This window comes from Molossus molossus, unplaced genomic scaffold (genome assembly GCF_014108415.1).
Source record: "Molossus molossus isolate mMolMol1 unplaced genomic scaffold, mMolMol1.p scaffold_m16_p_8, whole genome shotgun sequence".
NCBI classification, from domain to species: Eukaryota; Metazoa; Chordata; class Mammalia; order Chiroptera; family Molossidae; genus Molossus; species Molossus molossus.
Genome location: NW_023425402.1, coordinates 72,482,699 through 72,504,330, shown reverse-complemented (window position 1 = coordinate 72,504,330; position 21,632 = coordinate 72,482,699). Strand labels below are relative to the sequence as shown.

General features: G+C 42.0%; 1 protein-coding gene across 2 annotated transcripts in view; it reads right to left on the bottom strand.

The window, feature by feature from the left end:
• NT5DC1 (5'-nucleotidase domain containing 1) overlaps positions 1 to 20,860 on the bottom strand; it is a 130,987-nt gene extending 110,127 nt beyond the window's left edge. Inside the window, exons 1-6 of one of the 2 annotated variants that reach the window (XM_036248095.1) lie at positions 20,694 to 20,860; positions 14,640 to 14,731; positions 12,220 to 12,291; positions 9,958 to 10,064; positions 3,843 to 3,922; positions 1,306 to 1,390 (exon numbers count right to left, since the gene is read on the bottom strand). In XM_036248095.1, coding sequence (XP_036103988.1) covers positions 1,306 to 1,390; positions 3,843 to 3,922; positions 9,958 to 10,064; positions 12,220 to 12,291; positions 14,640 to 14,731; positions 20,694 to 20,786 — 529 coding nt within the window. In that variant the 5' untranslated portion in view covers positions 20,787 to 20,860. The remainder of the gene's footprint in view (positions 1 to 1,305; positions 1,391 to 3,842; positions 3,923 to 9,957; positions 10,065 to 12,219; positions 12,292 to 14,639; positions 14,732 to 20,693) is intronic. The other variant, XM_036248096.1, reaches the window with a different exon arrangement.
• Between the last annotated feature and the right edge of the window lie 772 nt (positions 20,861 to 21,632).

Genomic DNA, 21,632 nt, shown 5'->3' with positions numbered 1-21,632 from the left:
ATATTGCTGTTTAAAACTTATAAGCTGTACCTCATGTATGAAAGCATGAAATGTTTTACCTACTCCTTATTTACAATGCAATAAAATAACATCCATAGATTTTTATGCGGAATTTATTTGACAGTACCAGTTTGCAATTCTCAACCATTCTCTTAAGGCTTTTCATTTTATAAGCTAATAAAAAGTAAAACAATAAAGTGATGGGTGGCTTTACAGTTGTTATGGATATGCCTCTCCACTGAAGATGGGCATTCCCACACACCCAGGCACTCAGTGTGGACAGTGAAAAGGTACCCTTACAACCACGTGTGACCTATGAGCCAGGGTGGAGGGTTGGTGGCTGGGAGAGAAAAGTAAGACAATCACCCTGCGCCAGTGATTTTCTTCTGGGAGGGAAAGAAGCAGGTGGCAGAGAAATATGCAATTTGAACAAATATTCTGCGGTTACTGTTTGTTGCCTTGATATGTTTTTAGTCATAATATTTAGGATTATTTTGATGACTTCAATTACATTAAAAGAAGGCAAGCAATTTTTATGTCAATCAAAAGGCAGTATTTTTCCTAGCCGGTGTGACTCAGTTGGTTGGAGCATCCTCCCACACACTAAAAGGTGGAGGGTTCGATCCCCAGTCGGGATGCCTTTGGAAAACAACCACTTCTCTCTCTCTCCCCACCCCCTTCTTCTCTCTCTAAAAAAAGGTGGGGGACATTTTTCTAAGCTGAAAAATACTGCTCCTGCGTATCTATCAGACTATGGGTTGAATCAGGACAGTCTGGTTGAGTCACCAAGGTCACATACTCTAAAGGCATCTCTTTATACCTTAGAAGTAATCTGTGTAACCCAAACCTGTGAACAGAACCAAGAAACCCTAGGCTTGGGTTGGTGATATCTCTGCCCACATTCTGGGTGTCAGCCAGTCCTGTGTTTTAAGCAAAAAAAAAAAATGGAATTTTCACTTTTCCCAACTGTCTATAAGTACTGTACTAATGGTTACAGGTGTCACCGACCCTCATTCCCAAGCCGGGAAACAGCAAAACCAGACTTTCAATTCTGGGAAACAAAGAAAAATGACCCTATTGACAGGTATGCAAAAGACGGTGCAGCTCAGAATATGGACAATTATAGCCATGAAACAGACATAGACAAAAGATCCTCTTCGCATGTAAATGGAACCAATTTTATAGTGATATTTAGGATCAAATTATATCCCAACTAAGGAACACAGCAGAATAGACAGTGTCTAAGTAAGTCACTAAACACACAGCATTTAACAAAATCTATTAGAAAGTCTTTACACTACTCACCCTTAAAAGCTGACATCTTATAATTATGTTGTATACCAGCAACTATATCCTTCCAAAAATCAAATGTTTTCTGACCATTGTTCTGCTAAAAAATAAAATAAATTTCCAAATGTAACACATGGAATAATTCTTTTTCTAAGCATAATAGAAAATACTTGGCAAACAATTACAATATTACTGTATTCTAAAATAGGGACGCATGTTTCAGAAGACATAATGGGTTAATAAACTTCTCATTCTTCTAAACATGATTTTAAAAAGAAAAATCTTCCATAATAATCATACACATACAACTAAATAGTAATATAGCTTATATGACCCAAATAAAAACATTCCACTCATTAGAAAGTATAAATATTGCAGAATATTTTAAATGCATGGTAAATTTATAATGTTATAGCTTCTGAGACATCAGAATGTGTCTAAAAATCCCAAAACCTTAAAACCCTAAAAACTGGTTATTTTAGAATTCAGTGCACATTTTACCTGAATTTCAATATAAAAGGACAGCAAATCTATAAAGGTGGCCTATAGGAGGTTCTAAATCCAGAATGTCAATCATTTTTATTAAGATTTTTTTAAAACCAGAAAGCAAATGAACATTATATTAAAACACAGAATCCCTCTACTTCCTTGGAATTATTAAGCAGTATTTACATCTAAACAAAGATCAGCTGCTAGATATTTGTATCTATTATAAAAATTCCAAAATGTTTAAAGATTGATTCATTTGCTTGTAGTCACTATGAAATGAGAAACTGACTCCATCTCATGTTAATAACAATTTCTACCAACATAACAGAACTATTACTCCACAGAAACTGTCATAAACACATGACTAGAATACTGAGTGACTAGAATACTGAGTGAAAAATAAACCACTACCTATGTTCTATATGAACATGATCATTGTGATTTTAAAAGATAACATATGCAAAAAGGAAACTGATTCTGACATAAAACCAGTTTATGTTCATAGGTTTTACTTATTTATTTTTTGTTAATCCTCTCTCCAGGACATTTTTCCATTGATTTTTAGCTAGATTTTAGGGGAAGGAAGGGAGAGAGGGGGAGATAGAGAAAAACATTGATGTAAAAGACATCCATCAATTGGTTGCCTCCCACACAACCCCAACTGGGGCCAGGGATTAAACCTGCAACTGAGGTATGTGACCTTGACCGGGTCGTGAACCAGAGACCCTTTGGTCCAAAGGCTGATGCGGGCTGATGTGGGCTGATGCTCTAACCACTGAGCAAAACCAGCCAGGGCTGTGTTCATAGGTTTTAAATTCTAAGAATAAATGGACATGACTAGAAATCTATTTAATTTTGATACACAGTACAAAAAAAAGTGTGTATGCATTAAACTATGCCCAAAGTGACGAATTATAAAATTTTATCTCATTTTCTGGTTTTATATTATTTAGAATGCTTCAAGACAGGTAGAATTTTCTTAATTACTTCTACTTTTTTTTTATTCTGTTAATAAAGTGAAGAAAATATTTTTTTCCAGATGCAAGTTTTTTTTTTTGCTTTAAATAAAGTATAATTTATTGAACTGACATTAATAATTTTGCATATTTTCTGTTTTTTTCCACGTCGATTCTACAAGTTGAAAGCAAGATAAAACACTTCTATTCTTTTGCTTTATTTAAAAGCAGCAAGCTTTTACTCCATAACTGGACTACATTTTCTGAAGAAGCAAACAGAGCTTTAGGCATATATTTTCTGACCCACCCTTCAAAATATGAAGTCCAAAATGGGGGTGTGACTTCAGCTACAGAAAACTAAGGCAGGTACTAGGCACCAAATTTATTTTGCTGGCACATGGGACCAATCAGTAGAGAATGCAGAGTTAAAATCACATTATAGACTTGAGATATAGATGTCAAAGTAAGAAAGTTCAAACCTGTAGAGAATTTTCATGAGAGTTCATTTGAGCCGAATTGACGACACATGCCGGGAACAAGATCTCAAATGCTCTGCAGAATAATGGTTTTGCAGCTTCTTTAATGCATTTGAAATTAATGAGGAAACAAGGAAGATTACATGGAGGTAGGAGAAAGCAAGGCAGGAATTGGATTACAGGATAGTTAACAAGATATGTGCTCTTTTAAGGGTGGTTATAGTTTATTTCAAAAGTATGTTAACCTAGATGCACAGAAACAAGAGACAGGGCTTGCTAAAGGCAAAGATAAAACTTTTATTAAAAAGTTATATGCCTGGGGCATGACTACCCACTGTAACCTGCTCGGTTAAAAATTTAGGCAGATTCCAAGCTCTGTATTATCTTTCTAGACTTTTGCACCCCCTGCTGGAGAATAAGTTTATCATCCCTGGGGAGAAAATTGGTCACTGCTTATTTAATTTTCCAAAAACATTTCGGCCAAATTCTCTGTTTTTCTTCCTCAGTCACCTCTAAAACTACAAAAAAGAAATTGAATAAAATCTCCATTCAAAAGACATACATAATTAAATCCTCTGACTTATGACTAATATGTATATCAGTTTTCTAAAAAATGAACTGAAGCTTTTACCTTTGTTAAGGAGTCCACCACTCTGGCACATAGAAGAGCTCCTGGCAGGTCAAAGTAGCTATCATAAAAATAATATTTTCCTAAAAAAAGAACAATATTTTAAACTGGGATCAAATTAATGCCTCATATGTGTGGCATACACAGAAATCTAGTTGAAGACACAAATGCTTTTGGTGTAGTTAATTTAAAGAAGCCTGCATTTCAATTCAAGTGGTTCCATTACAGGCTATCATCGTCTTTCAAAAGTTTAAGGTATGAGGGTGCTATAAGAAAGTTAAAATAGCCCTGGCCAGTTTGGCTCAGCGGTTAGAGCATCGGCCTGCGGTCCAGAGAGACCCGGGTTTGGTTCCCACTAAGGGTGAGTACCTCGGTTGCAGTTTGTCCCTGGCCCTGGTTGGGTCGTGCGGGAGGCAACCACTCGATGTGTCCTTTTCACGTCGATGTTTCTCTCTCTCTCTCTCTCTCTCTCTCTCTCTCTCTCTCTCTCTTCCTCTCTCTCCCTCCCACTCTGTCTGAACAAAAAGTGGAAAAATGGCCTCGGGTGAGGATAAAAAAAAGTTAAAATATGATATGCATAAATTAAGCATTTTATTAAAAAGTATTTTTAAACCAAAAATAGGCTATACCCCAAATATAAAATGGATTATGAAGAAGCACAGGACAGGCACACTCCAGGATCTCAGGGAGAAGATGAATTTGATATATCCTCTGTGGCCCTACAAAGAACTGAACTTGAGCCCTTTGTTGGCACAAATGTCACTTTTGAATCTGCTGTCTCTAGGCAGACACTTTTGAAGCCCCATGTCATATCTGTTTGGCCTGTGTCCAATCCCAGCCACAGCTGTGTGGAATGGCATCATCGCACCCGAGCACACCCGTGTCAATCGCTCTCTGCAGAAGCCTCTGGAGCTCATGCGGCCATGTGGCAAGCCTCAACCAACAGAGTTAGAAGCCAGCCTCCTGTGCCCTGGATTCACAACTCTGGGAGGTATTCTCTGCGCTGATCCTCAGAAGTCCCAGTGAAATTCAATCCCCACTGCTCTTTCCTTGCATGTCTTACCCTCCCCACGGTCTCGCCATCGCACACTGGGATCGGGAAGAACCACTCTGCTTTGGGGGAAGGGAAGTCAACCTCACAGACTCCTCTAGAGAACCTGGTACATGGGAATCAAACAGAACTAACAGGTGGAGCCAGATTATAGTTTAATGTAAGAAGGTACTTTTCAAATGGTCATTACTACTCTTGTTCACTGTATTATACTGCCTGGTTCTGAGTCCCCTGTCCTCTCATTCATAAGTGACATATGAGGTTACAGAATACAGCTGTCTTGTTTCTTAGTGTCCACTAAGAAATGTCCACCATGTGGCAGGAACTCCAAAAATATTTGCTGAATGAATGAGTTATCCAATAATGGAAGAGATAATTTTGGAATGATGGAGTATCAAATGCAAATTAGAAGAAAATCCTGTCTATCCCTTTAAATATCATGAATGCTCCTCAGTTCTGTCATATTATTAAGACTTTTAAAAGATAAAGTCAGCCCAGCTGGAGTGGCTCAGTTGGTTGAGCATTGCTCTGTGCACCAAAAAGTTGCCGGTGTGATTTCCGGTCAGGGTACATACCTGAGTTTGATCCCCAGTCAGGGCATGCACAGAGGCAACCGATTGATGTCTGTCTCTCACATAGATGTTTCTCTCTTTCTCTGTCTCTGCCTCTGTCTCTCTCTCTCCCATTCTCTCTCTAAGTATGTCCTTGGGTGAGGATTGAAAAAAAAGATAAATCAAAGTTCTTCCGTTAATTCACAAATTGGCTGGGTTGGTTTGTGTTGTTTCTTTCAGTTAAAAAAATATTTTGGTTGGCATCCTGGCTGGTGTGGCTAAGTGCTTAGAGTGCTGCCCTGGGCACTGAGAGGTTCTGGGTTTGATTATGGGCAAGGGCACGTTCCTGGGCTGCAGGTTCGATCCCTGGCCCCGGTCGGGGTGTATGTGGGAGGCAACCAGTAGATGTGTCTAACATTGATGTTTCTCTCTCTCTCTCTCCTGCTCCCTCTCTCCTTCCCTCCCTCCCTCTCTCCTACTCAATCTAAAAATCGATGGAAAAAATATCCTCAGGTGAAGATTAACAACAACAGAATAACACACACACACACACACACACACACATTTTTAAAAAATTTTTTTTTGGTTGGCAGTCTTCATGTTCTAATTCTTTCAAAGCTGAAATTATTAGGGGGAACATCTCAGACTATTTTTCATTCTTAAGAAAAGTTAGGAATGGCTTTGCCAGAAATCTGGAGGAAAAGGAACACAATATCCCATGTAATTTCTGCCCATGCTCTGTTATTCTGTACCACACCCTACTCCAGGGCTCCCCCATCCAAGACAGTGGGCACAGTTCATTACCCTGTACATTATCTTATCTCTTGCCTTTGTCCCCAGAGTGGCCTGCCTGATCCTGATGGCTAGCTGTCCTAAGCACTATGGGACATCCATAAACCTGTGTATCCTTAGAGCATCACTGCCAATTGTACACCCTTCTTTTTCCTCTCCCCCTTCTCTCTGTTAGTGGGTATCTATAGATGAAAGTCAGTTTAAGAGTTGAATATTGATGAGTCTTGGTTGGGGTCTCATCAAATAACTCAGGAGTTTAATGAGAAGGGCTCACTCATTCCCACCCAAAAGGCAAGGGGCTGACGTCTGGACACAGTGAGGCTTATTCAGCTTAGACCAATAACTGGACCAGGCTGTTTGATCCCAACATCAAAATTCTGGGACTGTACTACAGGAAGGCATTGACCCTCTATGTGTTTACAGAGCAGATGGCTCGTTGGGAATGAAGTGATTGGTGAGCTCTGCTCAATAAAACGAACCTCTGAATCAAGACCAAGTCCCTTAATCACTAAGCTCTGAACACAGAAAAACTGTTCCCCAAGAATCCACTGCTAACACTATTCCCTTTGCAAACTAGACACTCTTAATGTTAATGAAACATGGGCACATGAATGAACCCATTGCGGGGAAGAGAACAATGTTGTGAGCATAAGTCTCACTTCTCCTGTAGATGAGTGATATTATCTCCATTTACAAATGAGGAAAGTGAGCCCTGGCTGGTGTGGCTCAGCAGTTAGAGTGTCAGCATGTACACCGAAAGATCTTGGGTTTGATTTCCCATTAAGGGCACATACCTGGGTTGCAGGTTCAATTGCTGGCCCTGGTCAGGGCATGTGCAGGAGGCAACCAATTGATGTGAAGCTCTCACATCGATGTCTCTCTCTCTCTCTCTCTCTTTCCCCTCTCCCTCCCTACCTTTCACTCTCTCCAAAAAAATCAATGTAAAATTATCCTTAGGTGAGGATTAAAAAAAAAAATGCTAAGAGTGGCTTAGTAATCGACCAGATCTCTTTGTCCAGCAATACGGTCAACATGATCCAGGACTGGCTCCTACCCCTTGTGATTTCCACTATACCGAACTGTTTCTGCATAACCCTAAATTTGGGGGAGAAAAGCTTGAAAGAACTTGCTCCCCGGTAATCGGTTGGTAAGGAAAATCATACTATGCCAAGCCAACATCTTATAAAGGGATTAAAAAATAAATGGTCATAAACATCAGTGCTTGAAATACCCTAAAAGTACTGATAGAGAATGCAGTTCACTCTCTACTTAACCCAAAGGATACATACACTCAATATACAAGGAAATAACATGTAAAGAATCAATTGGAATTCCTGAAATCAAAGGCCTGTTTGGCCATATGAATCAACATTTTAAACTTGCAATCCTTAGAGCATCTGTACTCCTAGTTCACCCTGGATATATTTACAAAAGTGAAAAATGTACATGCATTACAGGCTTGCTTTTAATGGCCAAACACCAGACACAATGTAAATGTCCACAATAAGGGGACTGATAAAATAAGTCATGGTACAGGCACTGGACAGCAGAGCACACCAGCACTGAAAAGAATGAGGTCCGCCTGTGTATGTGCTAGGGAGACAGGAGCACTAAGATGTAAGTTACACAGAGCAAAGTACAGAAAATGTATGATCCCTTCTGTAGAATTTAAAAAATAAGCTTGGGGAAAAGGGAATTTTGAGGGACAGGGGTTGGAAATGATTTCTCTTCATTTCATTGCTTTCTATAATATTTAAATTTCCTAACCTATGCGCACATTATTTCTTTTAATGTAAACAAAGTTTAACTGGGTTGCAGAATCATAGGCTTTTTTTTTTCTTCTTCTTCTTTTATACATCTCTACATTAAATAAATAAATAAGTATTGGGTTTTTTAAATTTTTTTTATCCTCACCCGAGGACATTCTTTCCATTTTTTGTTCAGATAGAGTGGGAGGGAGTGAGAGGAAGAGAGAGAGAGAGAGAAACATCAGTGTGAAAGGGACACATCCAGTGGCTGCCACCCGCATGACCCAACCAGGGCTGGGGACAAACTGCAACCGAGGTACGTGCCCTTAGCGGGAACCAAACCCGGGTCTCTCTGGACAGCAGGCCGATGCTCTAACTGCTGAGCCAAACCAGCCAGGGCAAGTATTGTTTTTTTAAAGGCATTGGCTTCTTAGTATTTTGTAGAAACAAAAGGCCTCTGTTATGTCATCGCCTGACCACTGGGGACATGGAATGAAAACAGTTCCCTAGCAAACCCAATTAAGAGTAAATAACCTTTGCCCTGGCCAGTTGGCTCAGTGGTTAAAGTGTTGACCGGCAGACCAATGAGTGGCGGGTTTGATTCCAGTCAAGGGTATGTACCTTGGTTGCAGTTTTTCCCCAGCCCTGGTTGGCATCATGTGGGAGGTAACCAAGTGATGTCTCTCTCTCTCTCTCTCTCTCTCTCTCTCTCTCTCTTTGTCTCCCTCCCTCCCTCCCTCCCTCCCTCCCTCCCTCCCTCCCTCCCTCTCTTTCTGAAGATAAATAGAAAAATATCCTCGGGTGAGGATTTACAAAAAGAAGAGTAGATAACCTTCAAGGCCATCCTCAGAGGCTCCTGGGTCCATTCAGCACCAGAGGGAGCTGTGGATTCCCACTGGAGAATGGGTGGGGCAGTGAGCACACAGCTGGGTCAGGTTGGGTGAATGTTCTTTTCGTAGCTGGGAAAACTTTATTCTTTAAAACACTCCCTGATTCTGAACGGAAGTCAGAAATTTTCTGAGTTATTTACAACCACCTACATTTGGAGAAACAATTGTTCTCTATCCTCACTCGACTAGAAGGCTACTGATCCATTTGACTTCCGCTAGTTACTTTTGGTTGATGTGTGCGAAGGTGTTCTATTTCTAACCCCATTGTGAAGTCTCACTGTTTCCTAACAACTTACTTTATCAAGAGTACTCATACTTCCTGACATTTTCATCTCTCTGCAAAAACAAAACACAACTCTCAAAAGACAGCAAATGTAACAAAGGAGGTATGACCGCGTCAAGGAGTTTTCAGGTTATCACATTTTCTAAAGGAGAACAGATGCATTTCAAAACTGACATGTGGGAGAAAATGGCAAAAACAAATGTAGAAAAAAAATGGAAAACTAAAATTACGACTTTCAATAAGGTCTGTTTAAAACAATGCTTTAATCGTTCCCTCCTACTTTAAGCACATCTATGTCTACAAGTAATTTCTGAAACATCTTTTCACGGGTACCCATTGTGAAGCTCTTTAAAGACTAGGAAAAAATGGGTACAATCATTTAAAGAAAGAAAATATGAAGGGAAAAGATACTAGAACTGGCAGTGAGAAGGAAAATTCTAGAAAACAGGAGAGGTGGGTAGTATGAACGTAGGGAGAAATGGGGGATGGAGAAATAAAAGTAACAAACAGATAAAAATACAGACAGCTAAGGGATGTATTACTCCTAAGTGCTAATCTTTTCCCTCCAGAACAGCTGCAAAACACAGAGTACCAACAGCACCTTAATGAACACAGAACCAACTGCCAAAGAGACATCAGACATGTGGAAGAAACACACATCTTATTCCTATAAAGCCACAGCTGCTCCCTGTGCATCATGCCCAGCAGGACAAAAGGAAGGCCTTCTTCATGTCCTCATGTAGCAGGTTCAGGGTCCAAAACAGAAGGGGAGGGGAGGACAGTGCTGTCCCCATGAGCCATACCTGATCGGAAAGCCATTTCGGTGTCGGACATGAAGTACTTCCACTCCTTCTTGCCGTACTTTTCGGCCACCAACTCGGGAGTCATCATCTTCGTGCCGTGGCTTGCCCTGGTTTGGGGAGGTGAGGCACACTGTTCATCAATGGCTCCACTGAGCACCCCTTCCTCCAGCCCTGCTGTGGTTGAGCCCCTCTAAAATTAATAAAAGTTTTCTTTGTTTCTGTTTTCAATTGGATGACTTCCCCATTTAGGAATCTAGAAGGCATTTCTCTCGACAGCTCTAGCTCTTCCTCCATTTCATCCACCCACTGGTGAGGGATCAGGGGCAGCTCACTCTGAGGTCCACGTTGTGGGCCTACAGCATAGAAACAATAGACAGCTAGAGTCTCTCTGGAAGGAATATGACACTACCCTTTCCTGAGAAGTTGTCATGTAACTACGAAGACAAGATTAACCTATCTGGAACAACTGAAAAACAACAGCGTGGATTGGGTCTGGGAGTGGGAGAGAAAGAGAAACAGGTAGGTGAGTTAGCGTGGGAGCTGCGCCAGGTCCGAAGGAGAGGTGGGAGGCACCTGGCACCTGACCAGCTCGTGGGCACAGGAGACTGTGAAGATGGGCGAGCATCCTGCCCTTTCAACTACATGACGTAGCTAAGAACACAATGGATGACAGGGAGATAAATGTGGCAAAGCTTGAATAGCAAGACAAGGATGGAGCTCTTTTCTGTGCTCACAATACTGCTCCTGCATCAGTTTGTCCTGACTGAGGACCCTAAGCCTATAGAGAAACAGCTGATAGTTTATGTAGTTTATTATGAGAAATGATAATGTTAGAGAGTGTCATTATTCTTCTCTTGGTGTTATATTATGGTAACAAAGCAAAATTAAGGGAAAAAGAAATTTAAATAAAAAGGGCAAAGGGAGGAAAAAAATCACAAACAGCTTTCTTTTTATAAAGAAGTTAATAATGTTTTAGAAAGTGATTTGTAGAGATGGAGGAATCCTGAGTGTGAAATATGATCAGACAAGGAAGCTACTATATTCGATGAAAGCAGGCATCAAGAAGATAAATTAGTAAATTCAGGAAAAACTACAGGTTAGCTAGAACTTGAGTGGAGAGGGTGAGACCTTACAGGAGGGGTGTTGGGAGGGGAGAAGAACCCACATAACAATGAAATAAAAAAACAAAACCATGGAATGCTTTCCATTCTTTAACCCAGGATTTAAGATAGACAAATACATTGTAATAAAATGATAGTAGAGTTAAAAGTCATGATCAAGGCTGCATTGTGTATGTATGTATATGCATACTTACACTCTACCTCTTGTTGCCCAGGGAAAAACATGCAAATGAATAACAAAACAATCAGCAATGGGACCACACCAACAGCTGTAGCTAGCAGCACCTTAGGGGAAGGTCTGGGGGATGGCATGAGTTTGTACTGTGCAAAAAGAATGATGTATCAAAAGGGAGAGTATGTGTAAGAAGTAACCTCTGAGCGTCTCTCCTTAGACTCTTAGTATAAATAACAAATCTCACAGCTGCTTGGCCACAGTTGACTTGCCTGTACTATCCACAATGTGGGAAAATAGATGCTCCCTCATGATCTCCCTGTAAGCTCGGAGTAGTGACAGCAGCTACTTCTCAACTGCTCACCCTACTTTTACCAAGACTCAAAGTGTTGGACTCACCCTGAGAGCAGGGAAGGAAAGGAAGTCAGCACTGAGTGCAGGAGAGATTGACGGAAGAGTTGAACGATCTAAAAAACTCTCCGAAGGAGCTAGGACACATCATGAATCCTGCATGATGGGGGCAAGTTTGGACAAATGGAGGATGAGAGAGAAGTGTGCATAGATCACTAACGCCTATCCAACATCCAGTCTCTCCTTTGACCTTAATACAAAGAATTATGGTTTTATTCCAGGTACCTACTTACCTACCTAACACAGTGTAATTCTAAGGCTCCTTTGCAGTAGGGGTGGTCAATGATGTGAAGCAAGTTACTAACATTCTACAGCATTTCCTGCAAATATTTCTGATGAGCAAAATTTAAAGAAACTAGATATTTAAGTCTAATGCTTGAGATTTGTATTTAAATGGCTCAAACAATTCATACAAAGACACGCAGGCACACAGATAATCTGTCATCTGATTGGCTAAAATAATAAAGTTATTTAAGCATACCTCAATGATAAAATGCTATGAAGTAATAAATAAAGTGCCCCGAGAAAAGTGTTGACTTTACAACTATAATGTATTACCTGAGGACGGTGCCATTATCTGCAAGTTTAATGAAGTTCCCATCTTCCAGATCCAGTGCCAAGCCCTTGCAACTAAAATAGAAATGTCTGATTACCAAGCAATTCATGTATTTACTTAACTCAAGAAATAATCATCTATATTTTCAAAACGTCACAATGCGAAAAAGGCATTCTCTCACTCAGGTGAATATGTTAATCAAACAGTTAAGAATATCCAAGAATTCTAAAATTAAACATCACCCACAGAACAAGTATATAAAAAAAGTTATGTGAGCAAATGAAGGACAGCACATGTTTACTTTCTAAAATCCTTAAGCTTTTAAAAAGAGAAATACAAAACTCGAAGAGAAGCAAAAATGAACATCATGGCATATCTCTGTTAAAAAGCGAAAATGTGCCCTGGCCAGTTTGGCTCAGCGGTTGGAGCGTAGCCCGTGGTCCAGAGATACCCAGGTTCGGTTCCTGCTAAGGGCACGTACCTCGGTTGCAGTTTATCCCCGGCCCCAGTTGGGGTTGTGTGGGTGGCAGCCAGTTGATGTGTCTCTCTCTCTCTCTTTCTCCCTCCCGCTCTATCTGAAGATAAACGCAAAAAGAAAAAAAAATGTCCTCGGGTGAGGATAAAGAAAAAAAGAAAGAAAAAGTGAAAACATTGCCCTGGCCAGTGGCTCAGTTGGTTCAACCACAAGTACAACAAAAAAGGTTTGGGTTCAATTCTCAGTCAAGGCACATACAGGAGGCAACATTAATGTTTCTCTTTCTCTCTCTCTGTCTAAAAATATAAATAAATAGCCCAGCCGATGTGGTTCAGTGGTTGAGCATCAACCCATGTACCAAGAGGTCACCGGTTCGATTCCCAGTTAGGGTACATGCCCAGGTTGTGGGCCCAATCCCCAGTGCGGGGCATGCAGGAGGCGGCCAATTAATGTTCTCTCTCATCGATGTTTCTATCTCTCCCTCTACCTTTCTATCTTTCTAAAAAGTTAATAAAGAAAAAAACTTTTATAAATAAATAAATAAAAACATATCCTAGGGTGAGGATTAAAAAAAAAAAGTGAAACTGTTTTCCATTAAATAACACGCACACACATATTCATATTCTGCATGCTAAGATCTTAGTCAGAGTCTTTTCTTACTTTTTAGAATTTGCCTCAATTTAGGTCAGGTTGTAAAACTAGCCCTCTGGGTGAGGTATATTATTAGAAACAACTGAAAGAAAGTCAAATATTACGTTTTAGGTTCTTCACTGTAAAAGACTTGTGGGATTTGGGAAGAAAAGTAGGCACAGATTCATTATTATAAATAATAAAAGGAGGTATAATGGCCACCAAATACCAAGAGAATTAAACAAAAAATGACAGGGTACTTTAGAAGTATTATTTACTGTAGCCCACAGAAAATTTCCAGAGTCAGCAGTTTCATATAGTAAAATGTTTCTTTTTCTTCCTTTTAACAAAAGGGATTAATTCAAAAAGGGCTAACCAAACATTGGAGGAATGCAAAACAGATGAACACCGTTGCTCCAGAATTATTTCTGCATATATTTTTCATGTGTTTAAGGATTACTATTAATTTTCAACTGAACAATTTAAAGTGATTTAACAGGATTTTTGTTTGGTTTTGTTGTTTAAATGAAGAAGAAAGACGAAGGAAATGGTGTGAAGTTGAGAATCCTAACCCAGGAAGGAAATAAGCATTGAGGCTTAGACAGAGGACTGCCTATCCAAATTACAGAAAACTAAACGTCCTAATTCAGATACTTATTCATAGCATGAAGACTCCTCCTCTTCTCCTATAGTTCTGTGTTTGAAGGGCAATAAAACAAAACTTTCTAAAAGATGTAAATTTTAGAGATAGTTCTTATAACCTCCAAAAACTCTTAATAATGCCAACTTAACCACGTGGAAATAGTCACATATTCTCTTAACTTGTTTTCATATTCAAGTCTAAACTTAAAGTAGAAAGGATTTTAATTCATTAAACATTAAACTTTTTGCTAGAGAAGGCATTTTGTCCTTTGATTCAGGTTCACATTTCACTTTCTGCCTCCACAGAAGAGGAAGCATTAAAATGTTATCAGCAATGCCCTGGCTGGTTTGGCTCAGCGGTTAGAGCATTGGCCTGCAGACCAATGAGTCTCGGGTTCAATCCCCGTCAAGGGCATGTACCTCGGTTGCGATTCATCCCCAGCTCTGGTTGGGGTTGTGCAGGAGGCAGTCATTTGATGTGTCCCTTTCGCATCAATGTTTCTCTCTCTCTCTCTCTCTCTCTCTCTCTCTCTCTCTCTCTCTCCTCTCTTTCCTTCCCACTCTACCTGAACAAAAATGGAAAAAATGTCCTCAGGTGAGAATAAAAAATAAAAGTGTTATCAGCAACAATTAGAAATCAGAAAGGATGTGCAAACCTTAAAAATAAGAACCTACCAGAAATCCCAGTCCTCAGGAGTCACAGTGAGCAATTCCTTGTCATAACCTTTCTCCTTGACCAAGAACTGAGCAAAGCTATCATAAATGAGCTGCAGACAAGGGGAGAAAAGAGATTAAATATAAAATTCACTCTTCATTCTTAACTTCACAGACCTGAAGACCTGATGGAACCATACATGGGGTAGATGGGGGGAAAGATCTGTAATTATAAAGCTCTTCGGTTTAATCCCCTTCACAAGTAATTTAACCACCCCTGCCAGCCCCAGGTACCTATAGTGTCTTTTCTTATACTCCAGAATTATACCATCATGGGACACAGTTAAACAACCAAGGACAGTTATTCATCTTTCTCCCGAATTCTAATGGGTTGGAGATCATTAAGACTTGGCAAAGCTTTGCAAACTTATTGAACACATGACCAAGAAGGTAAACATATTGAGTACTTTAGCATTACAACTATCCTTGGTCTATCCTTGCTAGAAAGGCCCCACCTCAGGTAATAAAGTTAATTCAAATATCAGGGCCCATAAAATGGAACCTGCCCATGGCCCAGCCCTGTCACAAAGCTAAAGCTAAGTCAGCCTGCACGTGTGGGGCACACCTGGTCAAGGAAACCTAGTATACACCAATCATAATCCTCCAAGTCAGGATTAGTTTACCTTACCTTAGGAAATAGGACCTGCCCGCCTTATTAGGAAATCCCTAACCTCCTAGCCAAGCATGTTGTTTCACACTGCCTCTTCTAACGTCTCTAAAAGTCACTCTTGCCCAAGTCCTTCCGGGGGAGAGGTCCACTGCCGGAGAGGCTGTTTTCCCCACGCCATGGATAGTTCTCCCTTGAATATAGGACATCAAACTGGTTACTTGTTTCAGTTTTGTAATTTGACACAAAGGAGTCTCAAAGAGAAAGACACCTGGGCACCAGGCAGGTGATCCAAAGGAGGAATCATGTAGCCTCCATCGGGTACAGAAAATCTCTCTTCTTTTTCCACCATAAGAAAAACGGAGGGAAAAGGACAGCAGAAGCCTCTGGAAGCAAGAGCAAAGATACATGCTTTGCTGACTATGATAGGTCTGATTTTTCAACAACAAAATCCCAGCTTTTTGAGTGAAATATGTTTTCATTTGTTTTTACAGAGCTGGCTCAATTTTTAAAGAACTGTGCATACCAAACAAAAAGGAGACAAAAGATGAAGGTGTACATCAGCCTCACCCCATTCTCCATCAGAGAGGGCTCGTAGGCCAGCATCACAGGCACTTGACCCTGAGGTAGAACCATGGTCTGGGGTCAGACTCAGCAGTGTCTACGAGGGCACAAGAAGCAACCCGACCCTTCTTCTGTACAGTGAACCCAAGACTGGTTTAGACAGCATGAGTGGCACAGGGAGAAGAAGGTGTAGACACAACAAAAGGAGTGGAAGAAGGCCTCCCTGAGGTGGTGAGGTCACACTCGCACCTCCAAGAGTTGCACTTAACTGAGTGAATCCAGAGGCGAAGGGCCAGGTCCAGTGGGTACACAGCTGAAGGTGGGGGTTAGGGTTTGAGTGTCAGAGGATGAGTGTGGAGGAAGTAAAGGCTCCTTGTCAAACAGAGTTGTTCTGTGTCATAAAGCTCATTAAAGTCACTATAAATGCACTCCCATGCAATGCAATGTGACCTTGATCCAGGTCAACTGTAAACAGACACATATTACATCAACACTATGTATCAGTTCTCAACCCTGGGGGCGATTCAGAACTACACCTGATAGTTCTTAAAACTACCCGCAAGTTGCAAGACTTGGAGATGGAGCCCCTACAGGATTCCTAAAGCCCAGAGATGACTGAATGCTACTGGCTTATATGTTACATACATTGTTATTCAATCATTTAAAATATCAATGAAAATGTACTGAATCATTCTGAAATATAACATACTAGGGACAATAAAACACACACACACACATGATCCTGCCTGCAAGAAACCAGGGCCATGAGATTAACAGATGTAAAGAGCTTAGAGCTGTGCCTGGCATATAAGGACATTCAATGTAAGCATTGCTATTATTATCGGTCACATGCTGGTTTGAAAAAAGGCCCTGACATGTAGCATTTGCCCATTTTCATGGTATAAATACTACTGCCTTGGCCAGTTTCAAGCTACCAATGGTTACTGTACACTGTTAGACTTGCTTCTGGTCAAGGCATTTTATTCTGTTTTGGACATTTCTCACCCCCTTGACAATACTGATAAATACTATGATTCATAGGGGTCAGGTGCCTTCCTGAGACAAAGGAGCCCTTTCTAGTAGGCTGCCAACACAGGCGTCCACAGCTGTGTTCCTTCCCTCTCGGAGACACTTCGGTAACAGGAGAGAATGGGGTCAATGTGCAAGGAGAAGCAGAGAACACTGGTGCTGAGAAAAGCGGGGGACTCCGTGCCTCAGAATCTTCTCTTCTAGTCCCAGGGCCTAGGTTCTTGGAACTTTTCCCTTAAATTATGTTGAGTCTCCCAAGAGACTTCCATAGCACGGGACACCCATGACCATCCTCCTTCCTCTTTCAGGCTTAGCTGCCACCGACTCCCTCACAGTCTCACCTGACTGATAATACTGCACATGCCGCAGCGGCTGCTGCAAATCTGTGCCCTATGGGCCATGTGCAGAGCAGATATTATGTCTGTTCCTAACTCAAGTTGCCAGATAAAATATAAAATACCTAGCTAAATTTGATTTTCAGACAAACAACACATGATTTTTAATAAATTTTTAATACAAGCACATCCCATGCAATATTTGGAACAAACATATACTAAGAATGCTTTTGTTATTTGAAATTCAAATTTAACTGGGTGTCCTATATTTTTCTTTGCCAAAATACTGCTGTTTGAAAATGAGCTAACACTTAAAAATTCAGAGACTTCTCATACAAGTTTAGATTTCTAACTTTTCTTTAAAAAGTTAAGTCTGGCAAGACAGCCTTTCCTCACAGCAAACATTGGCAGGAGTGGAGCGTGGTTGCTCCTTTGGACCGGGCGCACAGCAGGCAAGGTGACACGCCCAGTTCTCTATTTGCACAACACTTGCACATAGTAAATGTTTATGAGACAAGAAGCACTCACAGCATCCCAGGATGCAGCCACCACTGATTTCGGCATCTCCTGCTATGCCCCACTCTTGGCTTGACACCACCTCCAGGCCCTTGCCCTGGCTGTTATTTCCTCTGCCTAAAGTGCTTCTCTCTGCCTCCTCACCTGCCAACTCTCTCCTGTGTTGAGACTCAGCTCAAGCATCATCCACTCCAGGCCTCTCCTCTGAGCTTTGCAGCATACAAAAAGCGTAGCAGCGGGCCAGAAACCCACAAGCCAGATCACCTTGCTGGGTGACTCTGGATAAAGTACATGTCCTTTTTGTGCTTTGTTTTCCTCATCTTCAAATAACAGCTGTGATAATAACATCCACCTCACAGTGCTGTTGTAAGAATCAAACCAGTTCATCAAAGCAGAATGCTTTTAGAATAGTGGTTTTAAGTGTCATATTCAGTTATTAAACTATTTATTATCTATTCAATCATTCCATAATTATTTATTGAACCCACTATTTGCCAGGCACACAGAATACACAATAAACTGCCAGACACACCTTTGTCAAGGAGTCATGGTTCCAGGCTCTGGGGGAACATTCCAAGAAATAGGAAAATTTAATGCCCTGTGTAAGTGCTACCAGAAATTAAGACTTTTATGGAAAACTGAGGATGGTATCGGGGAGGAAGGGTAAACTTGAGGGGGCTGGGAAAGGCTTCACAAAGGGAATGCTATTTAAGATGAGACCTGACAGCCCTGGCCGGTTTGGCTCAGCAGTTAGAGCATCGATCTGTGGACCAATGAATTGGGGGTTCAATTCTGGTCAAGGGCATGTACCTCAGTTGCGATTCGTCCCAGCCCTGGTTGGGGTCGTGTGGGAGGCAGCCACTTGATGTGTCCCTTTCACGTTGATTTTTCTCTCTCTCTCTCTCTCCTTCCCACTCTATCTGAACAAAAATTGAAACATGTCCTCGGGTGAGGATTAAAAAAAAAAAAAAGATGAGCCCTGGCTGGTTAGGCTCAGCAGCTGGAGCATTGGCCTGTGGACCGGAGAGTCCCGGGTTCGGTTCCCACTAGGGGCATGTACCAAAAGAAAAAGAAAACCAAAAAAACAATGAGACCTGACATATGAGAAGTTAGTGTAATGGAGGGAGCAGGGCCCCAAGCAGAGGTAACAGAGCCAGGCTATACTGCCCTTGCCACAGGGGAACCAAACTAACCTTTCAGCAACTAAGTCCATTCAAAGGCCACTTGAAGGCCTGTGCATTATCTCTGTATCCTCGACTCTACCACAGTGCTCAGCCCACTGCAAGTACTTGAAAGATTTCTAAACCAAACAGGATCCAAAGCACACTAGATTACTGTTTTCACATCATGTATATTTGAGGCTTGTAGTAAAGAATCCTTATCTTCAAGTATCTTGTATTCTGAAATCTTATGCTCACAAATGCATAAGTTTGGCTCTAACATGACAGTGGTTTTTAACAATATTTCTTCCAAATGAAGGTGACTACAGAGGAGATGCAGAAAATGTGAACCAGGAGGGGATTTTAAAGGCACAGAGGGAAGAAAAATATGAATCAAAGACCTAGAGGAAGTAGTGGCCAAAGGAACAAGAAGTAAAGAAAAGCCTTCTTAACTCTCACTGTAACTAAGGAAACACCTGTACAGAGGGAAAACAGAGAAGTATAATAGCAGGAACAGTACAGAATTTTTGTTTAGCATCTTTGCATAGAAAACACAAGTGATTCAGACACTGTTTTGACCTTTGGGTACTTGTACTTCGAGTTGGGGCACTGTTCTCACCTTAATGTGGAACTTGGTGGACGTCTGCACATGGCCTAGAGCTCTACTCATAAATGGTGAGGCTTCAGAATGGTTTGGGTGGTAACCATAAAAGCAAACACCTGTATGTGCCAGATACTTCTCTAAGCATTATACCTCTATTACCTGTCTAGTACTTATAACAACGTTTTGATGTAAATCCAGTTATTAGCCCCATTTTACAGATGGAGAAACTGAAGATAGATACAGGTTAAGTAACTTGCCCAGGTCACAGAACCAGTAACAGAGGAGCTGGTGCCCCATGCTAGGCAGATTGGCTGCAGTCCTTGCTTTGAAACAGTGCTCATAAATAATTTTTTCTGTTTGGATGCATAGATCTTTCACATACACACACACACACACACACACACACACACAAATATGCTAATTTTCCACAACGTTTTCTTGTGATACAAAAGTAATGAGTGTGGGGTGGGGTTGGCAATTCATTTGAGGGTACAGGTGTGGAATCATACATGCTCCACTTTCCCTTCCCTTCCAAAGCACAGTGAGGACCCACACTTTGCAGGCTGTTATGAGAATTAAACTTACTCAAAGTGGATGGAGCACGTAGGTGTGCAAAGGTTATGTTCTTCTCTTGGTAGAAGGCAAAATTAGGGCTAAGATATCTCAATGACATTTCGGCTAGTGTTCTTTCCACTACACCACACAATCTTTCCCTGACTGCGGTGTTTAAAAACTGACAGGTGGTCGCGTAGAGGTGCAAAAGAAAAAATGCTGCCAAGGAAAATACAAGCCTTTAACCAGGTGGCTGTGGCGGGGCGCTGCCGATGCCCAAAATGACTTGCTAAAAGTCCCAAGGCCTGTGATCTGCAAAGGAACCCCATTCCTCTAGCCCCGCCCTTCCTCTGCCTTAGGAACTGGTTTCCCAGTCTAATCCTGCACATTTTGTCTGTTCTTCCCCCCTTTTCTTCCTAACCATCTCTCAGTCGTGACTTCTGGCGGGGCTAAGCCGGAGCCCGCTGCACCGAATGAGACCAGGGATACACCCAGTGGCCCCACCTCGCGGTGGGAGGCCGAGTTCTGCGCAAAGACTCGGCGGCTGCAGGCCTGCAGCACTGGCTGCCCCTGAACCAGGAGGGAATTCTAGCCCCAGCCACTACGGAGGCTGCACTCCGTGCGCCCCAGACATCCCGCGCCACTCACCGGGGCGCTCTCAGGCAGGTTGTAGCGACACAGGGTGTGGTCCAGGTCGAAGCCGACCACATCGCAGTCGGCCAGGGAGAAGTGCTGAGCCATGGCTGTGCTGGGAACGCGCGAGCGCCCCTCTGCACGGACTGAGTGCGAAGTGCACACGGCCAGGACGCAGCGGGACAGGACAGACCAGAACACCTCGGAAGGGACCGGACGGGGCGGGGCTGCGTCCTCCCCGGGAGGCGGTGCAGCGGCCTTTGGCGCTTACCGAGCCCCGAGCACCGCCCCCTCGCGCGCTCCTCTCCGCCCCTCGCGTGTTGGGCCTGCCCTGCACCCTCCCTGCCGACTTTCACCTTGCACCTGGCAGATTCCGCAAGCCGGCTCCTGCCCCCAGGATTCCTGGAGGCGGGATGTGACCAGGAGCTGTGCCACTACTGCAGGAATTGAGGGTGCAGTTTAAGCCCCTTGTGGTGCATAGCCCTTGCCACAAAATTAACCGGGGCTCCCTTGGTTTTGAAGGCGCTAGGGAAATGAGGAGCTTGTAAAGTTAGATTTGACCCTATTATATAAGATTATGGAGACGGTTTTATACACTAATGTTCCACTGACGATATTAGCCTAGGATTTGGAAGGTCTTTTCACCAACGAGATCTTTGACCACGGTTGAACCCAAATGTTATATTCCACAGTAAATTCCTAAGTATATTCCTAAATTGTAAACTGAGAGACCTTTTACATTTCAGCCCCCGGAATGCCTCAGAAAACGAGTTTATTAAAAATCATGCCCTGGCAGGTGTGGCTTAGTTGATTGAGCATTGTCCCATGCACCAGAAGTACACTGGTTGGATTCCAGGTCAGGATACATGTCCATGTTGTGGGCCCGATCCCCAGTGGGGGGCATGCAGAAGGCGGCCAATCTATGTTCTCTCTCATTGATGTTTCTATCTCTCC